The sequence below is a fragment of the Paralichthys olivaceus genome, chromosome 19 (assembly GCF_024713975.1).
Source record: "Paralichthys olivaceus isolate ysfri-2021 chromosome 19, ASM2471397v2, whole genome shotgun sequence".
Classification (NCBI taxonomy): Eukaryota; Metazoa; Chordata; class Actinopteri; order Pleuronectiformes; family Paralichthyidae; genus Paralichthys; species Paralichthys olivaceus.
Window position 1 is genome coordinate 3,431,440 of NC_091111.1, and position 21,695 is coordinate 3,453,134.

At 40.8% G+C, this 21,695-nt stretch overlaps 1 protein-coding gene across 8 annotated transcripts in view; it reads left to right on the forward strand.

The window, feature by feature from the left end:
• enah (ENAH actin regulator) overlaps positions 1 to 21,695 on the forward strand; it is a 123,311-nt gene that overhangs the window by 59,504 nt on the left and 42,112 nt on the right. For 7 of the 8 annotated variants that reach the window (XM_069514605.1, XM_069514603.1, XM_020091715.2 and 4 more), the window contains exons 2-3: positions 4,714 to 4,879; positions 6,822 to 6,999. In XM_069514605.1, coding sequence (XP_069370706.1) covers positions 4,714 to 4,879; positions 6,822 to 6,999 — 344 coding nt within the window. Of the gene's footprint in view, positions 1 to 4,713; positions 4,880 to 6,821; positions 7,000 to 15,610; positions 15,952 to 21,695 lie in introns of those variants that run through there. The other variant, XM_069514608.1, reaches the window with a different exon arrangement.

Genomic DNA, 21,695 nt, shown 5'->3' on the forward strand with positions numbered 1-21,695 from the left:
AGACGAACAAGCAGCAATGAAAACATGACCTCCTTGGCTGAGGTAATGAGTAGCACGTGGCAAAGTTTATAAATTACATATGAGAAAAAGACAATCAATATAATTATTGTGTAGAAACTTAAGTTAAAGTATCAGGAGTCTGTATCAGAGAGAACATTGTTGCAGTCCAGAAACCTCAGTCCCACCAGGTCAAGGTTGTAAAGGAATCTTTGTGTCCTTCAGCTGAAATGGACATTCAGCCTTTTATTACATTCTGTACAGAATGTATCAAAGGTTTGCAAATAGATGCAAAAACTAAAAAGTAGAAAACAGGATGCCCGGTGTCCTTCTGTTATAGATGATCAGTAATATTAAAGAGATTATAAATTCATAATGCAAACAAAACATGATGATTGGATTCTGGAACCAAACGTTTTTTTCAGTGTTAAATTAATATTTGTTTCTTCCTCATGAATAAAGAAGTTTGATGAATCTGCCCGGTCAAAACTCTAATCAGTCCACTACACAGAGGAAGTCTGAGGTCACACTCAGTGATTCACCACTTTCAGAAGGAGCAGTGTAGCTGGCATGACAAAAATGAAATCATCCTTCATCGCCTGGATTTGTCAAATTGTTTTTGGCAGACACAATGTGAGAGATTTCAGTCTCCCCCTTTTTTGGTTTTGTTTCTATTATTAGACAAGGCGGTTGCCTGGTTACGTAACTTTGGCCCATCAGCAATGAAATTAGTCATAATTTCCATCCATAGTGGTGATGCAGTGAGTTAGTACAATCAGACAATGTGTCACAGATGTCCTGTCTGGCCTTTTGTGCTTGTGTTATTTAGCGGGGTCAAGAACACCTTACTTAACATATAACATAACAACATATATCAACATATAACAATATATTCATCCTCTTCTTCCAGTCATTAGACAGATTACTCTGCTTCGCCCTTATTCCGGGAGCATCACAGATAACCAAATATCTCTCTACCCTCTGTACACCCACACCCTGCTCCCTCACCCTGTGCCACATCCACCTGATCCTTGCAGGATGTGACATCATGGCAGCGAAGCCCCAGGAACCGCTTTGTGCCTCTTTGAAGTCGGAACCGTTCTAAACTCGGATCCTCATTAACATTAATGAAGGAGATGAAAATAGACTCATCGCATATCCTGTTATCCATTTCTGTTCTCGTCACATCTGAAGATAGTTCCTGTGTGTGTGTACTCGTGTGTGTGTTTGCGAGTGAATGGTAAACAGATACACGCGCCCTTTAACAGGCAAGTCATGTCCACATATGTAATATATCTGATTAAGTAAAATGATTTAAGGGTGATATGGTTCGATGACGGCCAGTCTGCAGATACAATTTCATAAGGAGTCTATGGTCTCGATCGCTACAGTTTCACATCTTCTTTATTCCAGCATTATGTAATTGATGGTCCCATTTAGAGCAACAGCTGGTACAGTCCAATGGGTGCAGGTGGCTGGTGTAGGTAGGCGTGTTGTGTACTTGAGCTCTCAGTCACAACCTTAGGCAAATACATTAACATACATTTACAACTGAACTGGTCTTTAATACATTTTACAGATTGTTTCAATAAATACAGTGATCATAAGCAAGGGAACATCTGTGTGATGCTATCTAAAACTGCCTCACTTGTCAAGCATCTCTGTGGGTGGAAACATCCAATATTGTGATCATGATAAGTTTCTTACCACCATATAGTCACATTAACAAAATTAATCACTTGATTTTCATTGGAGTGGTCATTAAAAGTACACAATTTGTCTCATACGGCTGAACAGAGTGTGACATCCTCTGCCCTTAACCCTCTAGAAGAGTAAGGACAAAAACTATTAACAGAGGGAAACATGAATTCATAATTAGCATATTTGAGACAGTGCAGATGGTTGTAATAAGGGGCTACAAAAGCTCATCCGAAAGGTCTGTTTGGGTTTGTCAGACAAAAAGACAGATTCACTGTTTTGGCAAACGGAACGCTACTTCCTGTAGACACGCTGACTTGGAGCTTGGCAGCAGCGTTGGCTCAGTGGAGAGAAAGCGAAGGAGAGGGCAGCTGATGTGCTCAGAGGAAGGGTTAACAGGGAGACAGGAGGGGGGGGGGTCAACGAGTCTAGATTACACCACTCACGCACTCAACAAGGGGAAATCCACATTTCTGTATGACTGACTGACATCATACCCCAGTGGTGGCTGCAGAGACAAAGGGCCGATGCATAAGCATGCAGAGCTTGATGAGGAATGTTGATGATCTCGATGGGGCATGGCAATGCAAGTGAAAGATAAGATATGTCATGTCTGCTGCTCTCTGCGCTCCACTCATGAGTTTTAAGAGGCTCTTCTCTCCGTGTGGCATGTTGCATGTGTCGCTCTTGCAGCCGCCACATTTTCTGCTTCCCATCACTCTTTGGGAGGAAGTTCTCCGGCTTGTAGCTCACAGCAGTTGTAAAGAAGAGGAAAAACCCTGGAGCCTTCAGCTGAATCACACACACACACTTATAATCACCCTCCACACGAGTGCAAACCGCAGTATATCCACAACACACACAAAAATGTACAGTTTACAAGTGGGTATAGTAGTGTTGATTTTGTCAGCTATTTTTAGAAGTCTGTTTAGCTTATCTTTGTAGCATAGTACTGCTGGTCAACAGCAGTGTTTCAGGAGCTTCAGATTGTCGTCCACTAACCAGAAGGTCGGGGGTTTGATCCCCAGCTCTGTGTGAAGAGCTGCTGTATGAGTGTGAATGGGTGATTGGGACTTGTACTGTAAAGTGCATTGAGACTGTAAAAGCTCTATATTAATGCAAAGCAGTCACAAGTTTACATTACCCCAGACAGGTCTTCATCATCGTCTTCATCATCATCATCGTCATGGTAGCTTAATCAAACCGGTTGTTCTGGATGGTTTTGCTTCTTTGTCCAAACATCCCTGAGTCTGAATCTACAGAGAAACAGAAATGAATATCAGGGTTGTGGAAGTGATGCTTGCTTTAACTCACTCTCAACAGAAAGTAATTATACTTCAGTTTGACCTTCCTGATTACGACCTTCACCTTTTAAAGTACAGCGTTAAGACCTAAGTGCTGCTCCGAGCCTTTTTGAGAAATAAAAATAAATGCAGAATCCTTTAGAGACATGAGATTTAATAATGTGCCTGTAGAATATGTAGAAATCCTCTGGCTGAGTAGTGAGTCATGAATTAATGATCCTGCCTTCATTTCTTTCCTCCACTATACCAGCCAGCACCAGCTCCTGTGTGTTTCTACTCACAGAAAAGTTATGGGCCAAGATGTAAACTCACACACCTTTGTGGGAAAAGCCTAGACATTGAGGCGTAATGTAAGTGTGTCAGCTGCTGGAGAGTGTTAACACAGTTCAGCCTCTGTAATCATAATGAAGCACATTAGCGGAGGTGTGAACGTGAGCGTGAAAGCTGGATGCTGGTGATGACGGTGTGGATATGGATACACACTGTGCATGCGGGTGTGTCCTTGAGTCTAGTACAAGAACGCAATGCACACAGGAGATAAATGTTGCAGAGCTGTTTCAGGAAGATTCTGTGTTTCTTTTTTTCCACCCGGATTGAGACGCATATTAAGTAGCTATGAAGACTGTTGCACTTGTGTGTCTGCATGTTAATGTGTAACATCCCGGTCATGCTGACATTTAGTTTCACTTTTCAGTATTGACCCTCCATTGTCATGTCTGTCCAACCTCAGTACGAATTAATTTATAGAAACATAAGGTGGGAGCCCATTTACACTCCGATAAGGCTTGACCACATGAGAGTGCACGTGTGAATGCACTCAAGATGCGTTAAAGACCTCTCGTGGTTTGGCAGAGGTCGTCAAGGACACATTGTGACCACACTGAACGGCTTCATCACGTAGAGTCCTGGCATTGAGTTGAACACATAGGCCTAATTTTATAGAGGAAATACAGTAGTCATACCAGAAACATCATGTGGTAGCCATGCAGCAGACACGCTGCCTCTGCTAACAACAGACGTGCACGTGATACAGCCATCACGTGCTGCACATGTACCCAGTAAACACGTGAAACCAGTCCTCTCCTCAGTCCTCAACTACAGAACATTTTAAAGAAACTCATAGATGGGGTGAAGATGAGACCAGTTGATAAGCAAGCAAACACAATAACGCAGCGTCACGGCTGGCTAATGTCACCTTATTGTGCTTTGTTCTGTTTCGGACCTGGAAAAATGAGAAGTTGTGACATGAGCCGTAGAGAGTAATGACATATTCACATACACACTGAAGACTCATAGTATTAGTATGTGTAGATGGCATCTGAATAAAGTAGATTTATCCCCTTGTCGTTTCCCCCTGGTCCCCTTATCTCCTTTTCTCTGAATCTCTCCCGTTTCTTTCTTTTCCCATCTCTCTTTACGTTCTTGTATTCAGGTTGTCAGTATTGCAGTGATGTTCAGATATTCAAGTCTCCGAGCTGCTTTCTTCTCACCTGTTTTCCCCTCTGTTTTGCTCTGGTATTGGCAGTTTTAGCAGAAGTCACACGATGAATAATTGACTGTTTCCCTCCCTGCAGTCTGTCACATCCTCTTGCACAGTAACACACACAGCACACACTGATGGGCTAAAGTAAAATATATATGTGAGGTAGTAATGTGTTTTTTTATGGGTGAATAGTAGATGATGATTTTTTCTTTCTGTCTCCTGTCCATACAGTGAACAGAGTATCTGCCAGGCGCGAGCCGCTGTCATGGTGTACGACGATGCCAATAAGAAGTGGGTCCCAGCCGGTGGTTCCACCGGCTTCAGCAGAGTCCACATCTACCACCACACAGGCAACAATGCCTTCCGCGTGGTGGGACGCAAGATCCAAGATCATCAGGTCAGTGCATTAAAGAAAGAACCTGCACACACATTGAACCCTGTTTGTTTAATGTGTGAAGTCAGCTGGAGTTTTTCATTTTCAGTGGAGTGTCTGAATTATTTGTTGTCTCAGGAAAAAACACAGATTTTAGTGAGTTAATGAAATATTCCAAAAGTCTCTATCAATTGTTTCCTTTTTATTTAAGTTAATTTCAAAGATTTTAAGAATATAAATAATGAAAAAAGTAACATAAGCTTCCTTTTTATCTCAAGACTAAATTAAAAGTTATAGACACAATTAAAAAGGGGTATGCAGGATACAGAAGTGTAGAGAGGAGAATCTGCTGTTGTCACAGTCCTGCAGGTTCTGGTGTCCCCACTCTGTCTCCAAGAGTCACAGAAGAGTAGTTTGAGGTCTCTCTCCTTGGCTGTCGGCCCAGGACACTAAAAACTCCTGATGTTAGCACTGAAGCACCTTAAACACGAGACAGAGTGCATCATAAAACCCCTTTACAAGCAGGTAAAAATGATATTTTACCACATTATCAACTCCAGTGTTTATGTTTCATTAGACCCTGGGCTTTTAGCGGAATCAGATCAGAGTGCTTGAATTTGTTTTGAGTTGTCATGGAGTTTTTGTAGCAGGCGGACAGAGCCAGTGAGTGACAGAGTGAGAGCTGAAGATCTTTGCTCCTTGATTTTATCTCTGTATGTGGGCTCCTGGGCCGCAAATCTGAGGTCAGCTCGGCTTTCAAATACACTTCCCTTAACCTTTTCCAAGCTGGTATTTAATGTCAGTTAAAGGTCCAGTGTGTAAGACTGAGGAAAGGGATCTATTGGCATAAATTTAATGTAGAATAATCCTCATGATGTTTTCACTAGTTCGTTTCATCTAAATTGTATGAATTATAGTTTTCTTTACCCCAGAAAAGTCCCTTTATATTCAAATACTTCATATTTACATCGAGGGGACCCTCTCTACAAAGGCCGCCATGTTTTTTTATATAAGTCCAGACTGGACAAACTAAACCCCTTTTGAGTTTTTATGACAACTGAAGCTACCACAGGTTCCTTTTCATGTTTGGAAGGAGAGGGTGAGGTGAGGGGTGTTCAGCTGCAACATGAAACTTCTACACTCGATATCATTAAATTCTACACACTGTACCTTTAATGCTCTCGAGCACTTCAGCCCAGCTAAACAGGACCAAGGCGCATTCTGTCTATTTACCAGTTACTAGCCATTATGGTTGTGCACTATTCACATTTGAATTGCTCTCGTACTGGTATGTGGAAGTCAGTACCAGTACCCACCACAGGCCTACCTTTTGTAATACTTCACTCCTTTGGTTAAACACGTGCATTTTCTGTGATGTTGTTGTCGTCTGGTAATATTGTGCTGTAATATCTCCCCCATAAATATTATGCATTTGTCTTTCCATACCATTGTTTCAGATATATGGAAAAATACTCTGTTAGCAAAATAAAGAGCATGTTGAAAAGGAGTTTTAGATGCAGCAATTGTTGAGTGTTGGCATTTGTAAGTAAAAATGCTAAGTTAACATCAACCAAGACAGTTATCTCCATCAACAACTCAATTTACTGAGATAGTAAGTCACCTAAAGATGTCAATGAAGTTGTTGATGACAGATTTTGTTCATTTATCATCATCCATGGAGAGTTCAGCTTCTTTTCTGCTGACTGTGATGGATGAAGCCCCAACCAGCTGGGTGAAGATGTTGTACCAGATGTAGTGCTTACTCATTGTGGGAACTGTTGGGTGTCTCTACAGTTTTTAATGTCTCAACCTTACTATAAAATGTGATAATCTACAAATGAGATTATATTGAATTGATTGATTCAGTCAATGCCGTAGTAAAGAGTTAGGTATCAAAACCAACCTAAGTCAATCTAAAGAATATTTCTCTTTCTCTTCCTGTGTTTCTCTCTGTTTCGCTCTCCAGGTGGTGATAAACTGTGCAATCCCCAAGGGTCTGAAGTACAACCAGGCCACTCAGACCTTCCACCAGTGGCGTGACTCCAGACAGGTCTATGGCCTCAACTTTGGCAGCAAGGAGGACGCCAACGTATTTGCCAGCGCCATGATGCACGCCCTGGAGGTGCTCAACTCCCAGGACTCTGGTAAGACTGACATACAATACATGGCTTTCAGGGCAAAGTTGTTTGTGTGTCTGTTTGTGTGTGTGTGTGTGACACTCTGTATATATTGGTCATATGCTTCTTGTCTTGTTTGTATAGTGCTGTTCAGCCACTGTCTTTATGTTTTTAATTGTGACCTGCTAATGCCTTGCAGAGGAAAATTAGCTGTAAGATGCTAATCAGCATTTAATATTATACATGGACGCTTGCAGATAAATAGATAACTAGAGTCAAGCCTTGTTGCTTCATCACCAGTGGACGTGCATTGTAAATTGTGGAAATAGAAAATACAGAATATTGTTCAAAAGCCAAGCAGCAGTTGTAATGTGAAAAAACATGGCTTTTACAGCAACATGAATTGAATTGAAGCTGTTGCTGCAGCCTGAGCCCGTACTTCTTCCGATAAGTGGCTGATTTCATCGTGGCTGCGTGTGCTGGAGAAACAGAGTGACTTATGGGTATAAAGCGTTCATAGACGGACGTAGGATAAAGAAAGACACGTCAATACTGAAAACATGTTTTTCAAGTGAACTAGAGTCACTAATGGGTTTGGCAGAAACAATGATTCAAGTTAATTCCCCACATAGAGAAAGAGAGGGAGCTGTAGTTACTATAGCCGTGAGTTCTTTTAATCAAAACTTCCATTTGGAGCTGCCTGTCTGAGAGCACAGCAGGCAGCTAATGATAGACGGCTCCTGGTGACAGCATGACTTAATGGGATAATGCATTTTTGGCATCATTGAGCATGATTGGTACTTACATGTGGCAATTCTGAATCTGAAACCTTTTAAATTGAGCATCGATCTAAACGCGAAGGGGACGACTTTATGGCAAGAGGCAGCCAGTCTACTAAGAGAACGCAGGAAAGGAAGGAGTCGGTATTCATGTGCCGCACACACACACTGTGCTTCCAGTGGTACACCATGACCTTGGCTCTCGGAAACATGCTCTCATTACGAAGCTACATCCCCCGGCTGTGTCTGCATTTTCACACCTGCCAGAAGGGATGAGAGGAGGAGGAGGGCTGAGGATTGTTACGCAGATGATTGTGTGTTGTTCGTGTGTGCTCCCACAGTGAACAGTGCCCCGCTTGAAGCTGAACTTTCTGCTGATTACTATCCTTGCATCACCCCCCCCCCCCTCCCCCCTGCTTTTTGTAGTTTACTTTGCCGTTTTTAAATCCAACAAAGACGCAGCAGAGGTTTTAATTGCAGCCAGTTTCTGTGTGTGTGACTCCAGATGCTGCTCCTAATGTCCCACAATGCCCCACATCTTTTCCTGTCCTCTCTGCTCCTCTTCTGTCCTCTTCCCACACCCTAATCCCATCCACTAATTAAGATGATAGTCATGCACCTCATTATGCTAAAGGTGCTGTGTGTGCGTTCGGCTTGTTTGTGTGTGAGGATGAGCGACAGAGGGTAAAATAACTTGTCCTCCATCTACTCATTGATCCATTTTCTATACCTCTTGTCTTTTGAGAGTCGCAGGGGGGAGCTAGAGTCGATCCCAACACATACAATTCCAACAGTTGAGGGTAATAAATAGAAAATATATAGAAATAATGTTATATGCCTCTGTAACCACAGTACATAGATTAAAGCTACACTAATCAATCTTTTTAATGATTTGTATAATTTCATAGGAAGTACAAAGTGACAAATGACAGTCACTCTCATCAAATGGGTCATGTCCTCCTCGTCCTCGTGTTTCGGTGGTTGAGTTGTGTTCTTGGAAAAGTATCTGAATAGTCGAGGAACCTGTGCCTCTGCAGCTGTCAATGTGTTTCCTCAGTGACAACGTGCCTAGCTTATTGTGGCCATAAAAGCTAATACATTGTGGCACTTTTTACAAGCAGCAAAGCCACTGAGAACAACTTTACCACTGGATATTTCTGTCTTTATGCGATCTATTTTGATGCTGCAGCTAGTTCGGTGTCGGCCGTGACAGTGATTTTAGCAGAAGTGAGGGTAAACTAGGTGGTGTCATAGGTTTTCACAATAAAACTAAGTTTTTTTACGCTGATCTAGATGTTTAAAATACTGCCCGATCATTTTTGTTTCTCATTCTTAAAAACAAAACAAAAAAAACATACATTTCTCAGGTGTTGCCCACCCACATTTATAAAAATCTTTACCCATGACCGTACTTTATTTATTTTTATATGTTTTTCTGCTTTTTGGATTGCTACCCATACTGCAGGTAACCGACCTGGTGCAGGACTCTACCTGTCAGCAGGTTGTTTCCCTCTTGCAACTGTTTTTCTGTCACTGTTCACAGAAGCACTCCCATATATTCCCTATGTGCACTCCTCTGCACGGCAGTCAGAGTCAAAGTCAGCAACAAAAACTCAAAAGGTGTTTAGTTACAACAATTCATACAATTTAGATGAAACACGCTAGTGAAAACACCACCAGGATTATTTTATATTCAGTTTCTTCCACTAGATCCCTTTCACAAACTGAACATTTAAAAAGTTTTGGATAATAGACATAAATAGACTTGGTTCATTGAAAGTTCTTCAATTTATATATATCATGCAAAAATATAAATTGATTATTTTTACTTGTTCTACTAATTAGTTACTGAGTAAATAAGAAATAGGCTTTGTGCTGGTGTGTCTCCATCGTCTCTCGGTCTCACATTGTATTGTTTTCTTGTGCTGTGTTATACAAGCAGGAGACATGGATTCAAAGTGTTTTTTTCTCTCTGTATAAAACTCTTAGTGTTGTAACAGTTATAACTTTCATGTTTCAATTTGGCTCCTTGAATCTGAAGGTATTTGAGGTGGTGCAGGAACACATCCAGTAACAGCTTCAAATTCTTTGTTCACAGCTTGTTCTTCTGCTCTCAAGTTGCCAAAAACATCAATAATTCAGTTTCATTTCATTCATTTTAGAAAAGCGTCAAAGCTACGTTGATGTGCAGCCACATGTTCGAAATAAACTATGAGTGAAAATAATCAGAAATCTATAAGGCTGCGCTTCATTTAAAACCAATGAGGTTCTCACAGGGACATGCATCCAGAGAGCTTTGATGAATATGACACAAAGAATTGGAGGATGCTGTGATATTGAGGTAAACACTACCCACTGAAAAGCACTGGCCTGTACTGCACATGTTCAACCGTGTTTAGATAAAGCTTATGTGTGGTTCAGTGCTTAAAATAACAATTGTGGAGAAATGTTTGCTTTTTTAGATGTAGTTGCATAAAACCAATTGAATAAAAGTCATTTTGATCTGACTTAAATCATTTTATCAGAGATAAAGGACACAGACACATACTGTTGTTTTTGTTATACCTCTTTTCCACTGAATCAGTAGGTAAATGCAGTTTTTTTAAAGCTGTGTAATCCCACTAAAAATACATGTAGAGGAGTTAGGTGTTGTGTTTCCCAGGTTTGTCATGTTGGGTTCGATAATTGCTGTTCAAATGAAATCAAATATACTTTTATTGTCCCTCAGGGAAATTTGTCTTGGGCAAAAATGCTACAGCAGCTGCAGAACATATTACAACAAACGACAACAACAACAAAAACACAAGCAGTACACAAAGACATATCATGCAAGACCCAGAAAAAAATGCAGGATAAAAGTAAGTTGAATATTGCACTTGCCCTGAAACACTTAAAAGGATACAGCACTAAAAGGACGAGAAACAGAAACTGGCTTTCAAACTTAAAAACCGAAGTGTGACATGTGCGAGACAAGTGCGAGGGTTATTAGATGCATGACCAAATCACAGCGTCTCCTTGTTGAGTGGTATGGTGGACGTTGAAGCTTGAGACGGTTGGTCCTACACTTAAAGGCTCTGTAACGTCTGCCTGATGGTAACAGGTCAAATTCAGGGAACAGAATGTGAGATGGGTCATTAAGGATCCTGTGATGTTGCACTTTGTTCTCAAGATGTAAAAAACATTCACAAGGGTTCATGGCTACTTACGCGCCAACGCCTGGAAGTGCAATGCAAGTTATGACGTTGTGCAGCAAAACTGCTGCGTCAGCATCTAGACTGCCAAAATAAAAGAGAGGAAGAAATTAGCACGAATGAATGAATCATGAATCATGTTTTGATCACTGCCGATTAGAGCCATTAAAAACCTGTGTTGATGTAAAGTCATTTGACCCAGGAGTGAATGTCGATTGTATCTTTTTCTGTCTCAGACAAAAGCCAGATGTGTGTTGGTGTTTGCGGCTTTTATTTGACCGTTAGCCCTTGAGTCTTACTCATCAACAGCACGACCAAAAACCTTTCAAATTCATTTTCTCTTTCTTTGTTCCCTTCAACATATTTTGTGCACTAAAGCCTTTATTGATTGGATAGAATCGAAGCGTTTAAGTGGTGTAGAGAGAGCGGTGAAAGATACGAAGCAAAGAACAGAAATCAGAAATGAACCTCAGTGGCCGCTGCAGTCCATTTTTACATCTTTTTAAAATAAATCTCTCTCTGCCACTTTCTCATTCATCTCACACACCGTCCTCCTTGCCTCATCCCCTGTCTCATCGGTTCAGCGAGCTGCGTACAGAAGCCACTGGAAGGTGACAGGGTTTCCCCTTTCACCCCACTGTTTTGCTAATATATTTGTGTCCTGACAGCTGCTCCCGGTGTGGCGTCTATTCCGGTCCCAGTCATCTGTGGACTTGACAATCCTCCTCGGAACACGGAGGTTCACCCTCCATCACTCACTCAGTGGGTGTTAAAGCCCTGCCACACGAGAGAGCGCAGGTCACTTATTTTCGACGTGCATTTGTTGTACGTGGTGATATGTGCTGTGTGAATGATAAAGTGGAAGCTTTTAATAATCCTCGCGATGCCTTCGCTGTGACGTGTCGTACGTGGCCGAATGCCATCATCCCTGTTTTGAATTCGCGTGGAAGCTGCTGTTTGTGAATCTTTAAAGTCACATAGACAGAAAGTGCAGTGAGTGCTTTCGCTACCTAAGCTTTCATGTTCATGGTTTACAGGAACAGCTCGATAATCAATGGAGACATACCGTAAATCACACCTCGGTCAGTCCGAGCCAGAGAGGACAGTTTAAATGGAACAAGACAAACAGCTGGATGAGCACAGTAATGGCTTCTTCTTTTATATTTACAGTCATCTTCACTTTATTGGCATGATTTGGATCCGGTTCTTTACTCTTGGCGAGTCCCTGCACTTTTATTACCAATTATCAGACTAGAAATATGTTTGCTGTTAGGGAGAGTTGAAAAGTACGATGGAGTATTGGGCCATATTGAAGAAGTAAAAAATCTGACATTGTGTGAATGTCACAAAAAAATTAAGTCTTAATTAATTGATATGATATGATATAATATAATATGATATAATATAATATAATATAATATTATATAACTATTACAAGAATAGATAAATAAAATGGAAAATTAAAAGAATTAAATAAGTTCTACTCCTTTTGGATCCAAGGTCTTGATTATCAGTCTCATTGTTTCTTGAGAAAGTATGAAAAAACTCTGAATATCACACAGATGTAACTGACGATAGACAGGCGACCACTAACCAACATTTACTCCTCCATGAAAGATCCTCCAAATCTGTGTGCTTTTCTTCAGAATAGACTCCTGCTACTTAATAACGTGGAGCTGAAGAGCCCAAACTATTTCTTTATTTGTGAAACCTAAACATTTCAACCCAGTCACAGACTAAAATTATGATTCAATTCTTGTGATGTCACGATTTTAATATCAAAATCTCTCTTTTTTAATACTTCACTGTAGTGTGTGTGGACATGTGAATAATTTTGATCTCTTTCTTCTCTTTGACCAGTTTTTCACTGCACATGAATAATAATCCCCTTTCAGCTTTTGTCTTTGACCGGTTTTCAATGACTCCAGCTTTTGATTATAAAGGCAGAGAAGATTTGCTACTACAAAAACATTTATTTTGTAATCAAAACAGAAGATTATGTGAGAGGATGATTGTTAAACTGGTATTTAATAAGGGGCAACTTCTCTTCTCTTCCGCTTCGAGAGGAGTTCATATTTGTACCTGTAACCAGTTCAAATCCCACTGGCTTAACCAAACCTTTTTGAACCAATGTCTTTATAGTGTATTTTTTCATGGCAGCCATCCACGTGTAGGCACGTGCTTTACAGCTAAAAACTCCATCATTCATATCAATAGACCACAAAGACCGAACCTAATCTGCAGAGCATTTTCTATTTGAGTCCTGACAAAGTGTCTGTATGTGACCACACATATACGCTGTGGCTGAGGGGGTAGAGCGGTCATCCTCTAACCAGAAGGTCGGCGGTTCACTCCGCATTCCAAAGTGTGCTTGGGCAAGATACTGAACCCCAAATTGCCCCTTAAAGATGAAAAGTGCTGCCACTGTGTGAATGGGTGTGAGTGGGTGAATGGCGTATTGACAAAATGATATGTTGATATGAGCACTGGTCTGCATCTGGACCACAGTGAGAATTATTGTATCACCACTCAGATGAAGCCTTTTGCTTCATTCATTCATTCATCCTTTATTTTACCTGGCGAATACAATGAGGTAGAGACCTCACAAAGGTGAATACTGAAAATAAATAAATCAGTCCAAGACACGAAGAAAACACAAATAAGAAAAATGAAATAAACACAGTGCATAACATTTGATTTAAAAATAATAAACTCAAACAGTAAAACGAGATTAAAAACTTAAATGTATCTATGGATAAAAATGAGTTGAGATTGTTCTGTATGTTTTTCCAAGTTGCAGGTACATGATGAGAAAAACTGGATTTACAGAGCTCAGTAAAAACAGTTGGCAGCTGTAGTGTGATCCAGTCATTTGATAATTGTTTTCAATGAGAGGCCACAATAAAAGACAGCAATGAGGCGATGTCAGCCTTTAAAAGAACAGTTAGACATCAGTTATAGATAACCTATACCTATAACCTACAACCTCGGCATGTAACTTTCAATAATGAGCATTGCAGTTCTGGACTTCCTCTTGATTTTGGTTAGTTACATAGTTTTTGTACTGTGAGCTCAAACAGGGACACGTGACGATCCTGCCACACACGCGCTTTGTTCATCAGTGTTTCTCCTTTCTCCTAAAAAGGCCAAAGTAGGGCTGGATGAAAGGCCGGGATTAAGCGAGGGACGGATGGGTCACAACTGGCCAGGCGTCTGTCTGTGTTGTGGTCTGGCCTGTAAGCCGCTCCTCTCAGGGCATGGCAGGGAGGGGTAGAGAGGATGAAAGGAACAAGGTGAATAACAGGAAGGTATAAGAGTGGGATGACCTGTAAACGATGGAGGGGGGATATATTTGTGCCGTTACACTTGCCCCGTCCCCATCACAGACAACAAGGCTGTCCTGGCCTAACCTGTGTCACTCTGCTGGACATGTCAACAGCTCACTGCTTGTGAAACCACTTTGTGTTGAAAAGAAAGAATGTGACCTGCAGCATGACTGTCATACCTTTCTGGAAACGGACGGAGCGCAGCAGCCCTGCGGCTAAATATTGATATCTGTCTCTGAAGCTGTTGTTCTGGCTCTGTGCCTTTAATTTCTCTCTCTCTCTCACACACACACACTAATATCTGAAAAGCAAAGCTGTGAGGTACTTTCATCGAATTGATATTAATAACAATTATCACAATACTGACCAAAATGAGAATGTTTATCTTGATAATATTTTTGGCCATATGGCCCATCCCTAATGTGAGGTCAGAATCTACAGACTTCAGCTGTTTACCTTTGCTTCATAGAAAAACTTAGACTCTTAGACCCGGTTTGGATCTTCCCCCCAATCCAGATATGTACCAAAATGTAATGGGTTGTTACCTGACCAATAATACATCCATGATGAAAACTGGATGAAAAAATATCCTCAAGATTAAGATTCCTTTTATTATCCCTCAATCATGCACACACAGCTCTACATGCAACATGGGGGTGACCTCTGCATTTAACCCATCCGTGTGAACACAGCACACACTTGTGACATTTCTCTGTTGAAAGGTGGCTTAGATGCAGTTGGATAAAAGTAAAATATCTAAAATGTTGTGGAGTAGAACTATAAAGAATCACTCTGTTACACGTTGGAATTTAGTGTTGCATTCCTGCTTAAATAGAGCAAACAATTTATTCTTCGTGGTCTCACCAGATGAGCAGAATCAGACCCTCTGCTCTATTTGTCTGCACAGCCAGACTCAGATTTGGCAGCAGCTTGTCTCCGCAGAGACGTATGAAAACTTGCTAACTGGGGATTGACACTTATTTCCAGTCTTTATGGTCCCTGCCAACAGTGCACCATGTGGCTCTCCATCATGTGAAACCTTAGTGGAGGAGGAGGGGGTTGAAATCTGGGGGGGGGTGCAGAAAGGTGGAGAGACACGCTGAGCGACTTTTAGAAACAGTCGACGTCCCTGCCGACCAGAATGAGTTTGTTTTTGCAGGTCACGAGGGTGTAACACGTCCTACAACCCCGTACCACATCAGTCTGGTATGTGTTTATTTGTTTCAGATTGGGACGGCCCGCCATCCCAAACCCAGCAACCCCCTCCACCCCAACGCCCCACCTCCTAAACCCCCCATCTGCCTGGCCCACTCTTGTTTTTCATGATGAGCTCATGGTGTAGAGCATCAACATTTAGACACAACATGGCTGGACAACACACATGCAATTGAGTGAAAGAAGCATAGAAAGAAAGAGGCAAAGACGTGTTAAAAGAGAAAGGGTTGACAGAGAACAGGAAAGTTAAAAAAAACACAGAAAAGGAAGCATAATTAAAAGAGAGAGAGGGCAGAGGTCGTAGCTGTCGTATATTTTCTGACCGCTGCTGCCGGAGACTTTGGTATACCGAGGACCCCCCCTCAGGCCTCGTCACAGCTGTATTTGCAGACATGCCTGCTGCAGCAAGAGTTCATCGATTCTCCCAGGACACGCAGAAGATCAGCCGTGCTCAAATCATCCTCAGGAGTGAGTATAGTCAACCTGACGGAACACTTCAGCATTACAGTGTGTCCGTTTCATAAACGCAGGCCTTGTGTGTGTCGATTTTGGGGCTTGTATGATTGAAGCTAAGTTTGGAAGCTTTGCACAATTAAAATGAAAAAAAAATTAAATTTTTGCAAAGGTGCAAATGCCCCTGCACCCAGGTTCCGGACTTTTTTTCAGACCATCAGAGAAATCACACGATTTGCATGATCGTAAGTCGTTGGGAAAATCTCTGAAAAGTGGGTGTTGTAAACTCAACTCTGCAGGAGTGCAGGTGTATGTCCACAAAGATTTCCATGCACCGGGAGAACAGTGACAAATTTGAAACTTTGAAAATGTGTTCAATGTGCTGCAGTTTTGAAGAAGCAAAAATAATGTTTGCAGGGATTTGAATTTGTTTTTAGAACATTTTGCAAGGCTCAGTTTCATCTATTATGCTAGGCTCAGTTTCAACCATGCAACACATTTTTTATTAGATTTCAAGCTGTTAAACAACTTTCAAAGCTTTTTTTTTGCGGTGGAATTTGGCGTGATATTTATCCCATAAGAGCTTATCAGGTATTAGATCAGTACTCTTGAATCCAAGTTGGAAAATTGGTGAGGAGAGGTAAAAGGGGGGTCAGTTATTTGCAAATGAATGCCCTCCACCGCTGCCTCCATGTACAACTTATTATAAGTGGAAAAAAAACCATGAGTGTGTGTTTAAACATTTCTGTCCCACAAGCCTCAGACATGTATTTTAGCTGCAATGGATGCCTCCGTTGAGTCTTCCCGATTGGCCACGCAGCCGTTCTGCAATTTCATTGGTTCAGCCGCGCTCTAGTTGTCACGTTACAACAGTGCAGGAGGGCTGCAGGGAGGAATGACACAGTCACCACGGTCTCCTGATCTTTGCAATAGAAGAACAAGTTTACCGTTGTATGCGAGACACAGCATGAATGTGTTTTTGTATTAGTTTGGCAAACCATGTGCTGCAGTTATGAGTGTGTGGAAAATGCACAAGGGATCAAAACAAAGAAGAAAAATATAAACCATGACTTGACTTGTTTGTGGGCTTTTTAAAATTCTGATGAATAAGCATGAGCAAAAAAAAAAAAAAACGAAAGCAAGGCTGCGAACTGAAAACAAACAATCGTGAACAAAGCACGAGGGAATGTGAACAGTTGAAAACACGTTAATAAGTGTGTTTGTGTAGTGTAGCATGCCAGGGCTGAGCACTATCCTGGTTCCAGAGCTCAGAATAGATGCCTGTGTCTCCATTTTTTTTTATAGTAGTTCAAATATGTCTGCTGTTGTGCTCATCGACAGCTGTTGCCTGGTAGAAAAACACAACCAAACCAATCGGATATCTGTAGACGCCATTAAAAACGGGGACGTCATATTCTTAAGCCGAAGCCAGAAATATAATGATGGAAAATATTTAAAGGTTCAGTGTTTAGGATTTACAGGATCTAAAGCCAGAAATAAAATACAATATTTAGAATATGTGTTTTTATTTGGTGTATTATCACCTAAAACCAAGAAACAAAAAACACAACCTTTCATATTTTTATGTCACCCGAAGTCTCACCACTAGATGTCACTAAATTCTAGACACCAAGCCTTTGTATACAGATTGTTGCTTGTTATGATTTTAAGGTTTAAAAAAAATTAATACTGCTTTTAATTGACCCATAGCTAGTTTGGCTCTTCTATCATGCAGTTTCTTGCTATAGGCTAACATATACACAACATATAAGTTATATACATGGTTCCTTATTATGTCAAGACTACAGGAAAAAAAAAATTCTCTCGAAAAAAATGTGAGAATGCTGCTGTGTTTTCTGTGTTCAGGGCCAAAGAGTAATTGGTGGTCAGATCATCATCACTACAGAAATATTCAGCAGAACTAAAACCTCTCCAGCGTTTCCAATCGAACGTTTACAAAAGAGTTCATTTAAACAGCCAAGACCAATCATCATCATCTTTTGACCGAGACAAACAAAACATTCATTGACATCACAAGACCGAAGTCATGCTAAAATGTGTCCATGCTGTGGCCTCTGGCTAATGACATTTCACTTAAGCCCAATTCTTGCTTTCCCATGAATCATCTGTTGTTTTATCTTTTAATGTGAAGTGTACTTCAGTCATGATTTAGCAGTGTACTGTTTACCAGACTCGCATACTGATTTTTGTGATCTATTGTACCTGAGCTCTTCTGATCATTTGTTCAGTGTTCAGTCTGAGCCTGCAGGAGAATGATTAATGAGCTGTTGGGAGCCATGTCATCTTTTGGGCAGAGGACAGATGTAAACAACCCCAGTTGTGAATTAAGCAACGTAAGCAAGCAATGTAAGCAACAACACTGAAAGAAGCTCAATTAAGTTTTTACAAACGCCAACATGCCTACGTTAATGGAAGTGATGCTGCTGACCATAATTGCGTATTTGTGGAGGCAGACATCATGAGTGTTTGACAAACAAAATATGCTTATGAAACACACTGGCTCTGAGGATGAATAAAACACACTCCTCCTCTCCATCTTAAATTATCTGCTGTTGTCTCTTGTAATTCAGCATAACTGAAATGAGCCTTTTCCCAATTTGTCTAACATTAACTGCCAGCTTTGCCAGACACAGATTTGTGTACATTTGCCTCCTCCTGTGCTGCTCTCCTCAAACCCCCCCTCATTTCCTCCTCAATTTTCCACAGTGAAGAGTGTACATTGAAATGCATGCTGTTCTCTCCTGTCTGGCTCTGTATCTCACACACGCTAGTTCTGAGGAATTGGTCAGTTTTTTGTTGCCTTTATCCCAGTGAGCGGATGATGAGTCATGTAGTGATATATAATTAATTGCAAAATTGGTTCTGCGTGTCTAAAAGGTGCGTATGGGTAAAGTGGAGGTAGCAGCTAAACAGGAACATCTCAGTGAGGTGAGCCATTGACTGCCTAATTCAGCTATTCAGTAAAAATAGAAGTATATTATCAGTACTTATATGGAGTCACAGTCCAGACTGCGGTTGTGTCCGAAATCATAAACCCCTACTCACTATATAGGGACTCACTAGAGGACTATATTGTTAGCTCTTTGGAAAAAAGAAAAAAAAATGTTTTGCACAATAGTTTTATACTTAATGGGAGTGCAATGCATGATGGTATATGTTGCTCGGTTATTGACCATCGGTGGTACACTACTTCTTAATATTTTTTTGCTTCCAAGAATCTAGAAGAACTCAGTTGATGTTTCTGTATTTGAGATACTTTTGACCCAGTTTCTGATTGTCCCAGGTTCAAGATGGAGGAGTCATCATCTGGCATCTGCTAACCCTGCCCCCTCCTTTCTGCTAGTACCCCACTGAATACCCTATAGTGTTTACCTTAACCATTCAAGGCTGTTCCCAGGGCCGCCCACTTGTTGCCGGGCAGATCTGAAACTATAATAAGTACATGTTTGCAGGTTGTGTCACTCCGACATACGATCTCCCTCGTCTGACACTGGTTTCAGGATCATCCCTGTCATGTCACTCAGATATTCTGACAGAGTTGTGGCCTGGAATCAAATGTCCAGCTGTCAGACTTAGTGGGTGATGGAGATGTGGCGCTGGGCGAGGACGGCAGAGGTTTAGATGTCGTCGTCCCTCTGCCCTTCTAGACATCCTGACTCCCCTGAGCCCCAGAATAGTCCCCCAGCATTTAGGACACAGTGGAGTCAGAGGTGGACATTAAAACAGGTGGAAACAGCTCTGTTCATTTCGGACCTAGAGCAAATTTAAACCTCTACAAATCTGTCTGAACCTGGGTTCTATTAAACATGATAATTAAGGTCCTACAATATTCCTGAGTGAACCTAACTCTTGGCTATAATTTGTCTTTTTAATAATGTGTTTCTAAATCAGGAACTAAAAACTTAAAAACTTGAAAAAATAGCATTCAGGCTAAAAAATTAAACGAAGATCACATTGTTCCAAATTCATTCATCAGTTCATGAACTCATGAATTATTTAACAGCATTTCCACAGGCCTTGGATCTTGTTATTGGAGAAAAACATTTTAGATAATATTTTCCGAGCGTGTACGGGTGTCCTTGAAAGTGAGACCATTTTTTCCTTTTAATCAAAGCACTGCTTCGAGATTCCTCAGTGTGCTTCAGGACATTGGAGGTTTGCTTTGTCAGAGCAGCAGTTTTAAAAGAAATGATTTCACTCTGGTTTCTTCACAGGATGAGGCCTAAGGACATGACTGGTTCTTAAACTTTTGAGACCTTGAAACATTGATTAAAAAAAGACCCAGAAAGTCAGAAAGAAGTCACAGAATGAGTTCATGGCAGAGAGCTTTAAAGCTCCCACACAGTGCAATATCAGCCATCAAATAAAGTCAATGCAAAGGTTGTTTGGAAGTAGTAAAGTCCTGGAGGTAGAGAGATAGCAACTGATGAAAAGAGAATGGATGCCAGAGAAAGTATTTGAAGTAGGTCTATGGGTGCCAAGTTGCCCATTTTCATTGGCCTATCTAATGTAATGGTTATTGATGCTGCTTCATCATCAGACCTCAAAGAACCATTTCACCTTCTTGTGCTCGAAACGCTTGCGTCAGGGAGAACCAGGAAAGGGAGACAAAGCAACAACAAAACCATTAGGCACATTCCCAACTCTGTAACAAACATCTGCCAACTAGTGATTTGTGGTCCTTTAGAAGTTTTTATCAACTTAGATTTTTCTCATCTCGGGCAATAGTTTTTAGCAGAGGAGATCTAATTGGTTTGGAGCTGCCAGGAGATGTTGTTCTGGGAAAAATTAATGAGACTCAGTTCATGAACAAACTATAGCCATGGAAGAATATTTTGTGTGAATGCACACAGAAAGGGAAAGGGAAAATACAGCTGTGTAAATGAGATGATACCTTCAAAAATAAATGTATTAAAAGTCATAAATCAACAAGGTTCCTCGGCGAGCAGACTAAAACTTGTTTAAATACAACTTTGACCTTACTGAATGTCATGCTTAACTGCAGTGAAGGGTATCTTACATAAATTACAACGGCAAAATCAAATAAAGGCTTTAAGTGCGTATTTATTTCACATGAAAGTAGCTAATAGCTGTAATATCTTATCTTATTTCCAAAAACTGGGGATACTGCAAAAAATAATTGGATCATCTTTAGGTCAAAGTTAACACATAATGTAGCTATAAAGGGAATGAAGCAGAGTTAAATTACATAGTCTTAATTGCATCTACATTTAAAACTACAGTGATGTATTCAGTATTCAGATACAACCCTTGTCTAAAGCTTCAAACTATAAAAAGTCATAATTTCTACCTTCTAGCTCTGAATATTCTCCAGTAAATTATCAAAGTCACACTGTTTCATTGTTAGGAGTCACTACAGCAAGCTTCATACATAACCTTGATGTCCTCTGAGGTACAGTAAGAGAATGTCATGTCCTAGTGATTAACCATAAGCATGTGGAATTCTAACACTGGCCATGATCTCATCCATGGCCTGTATCCAAAATGACGAGTAGACGTAGATCATGTGTCATGTGAGGTTGGAGCCAGTCACTAGCTGTATCTATAGATTCTGTCATTCTTACCTGACAACAGATCTCAGAGGATGACATCATGACCTAAACTATACGTGGATTCTAAAGTTCTAAAACTGTGTCCACTCTGTAACCTGACCTTTTTCACCACGTTGTCTGCATAAACCTACACACGGACATTTGTCTTTACAGTCAGGTGGAGTT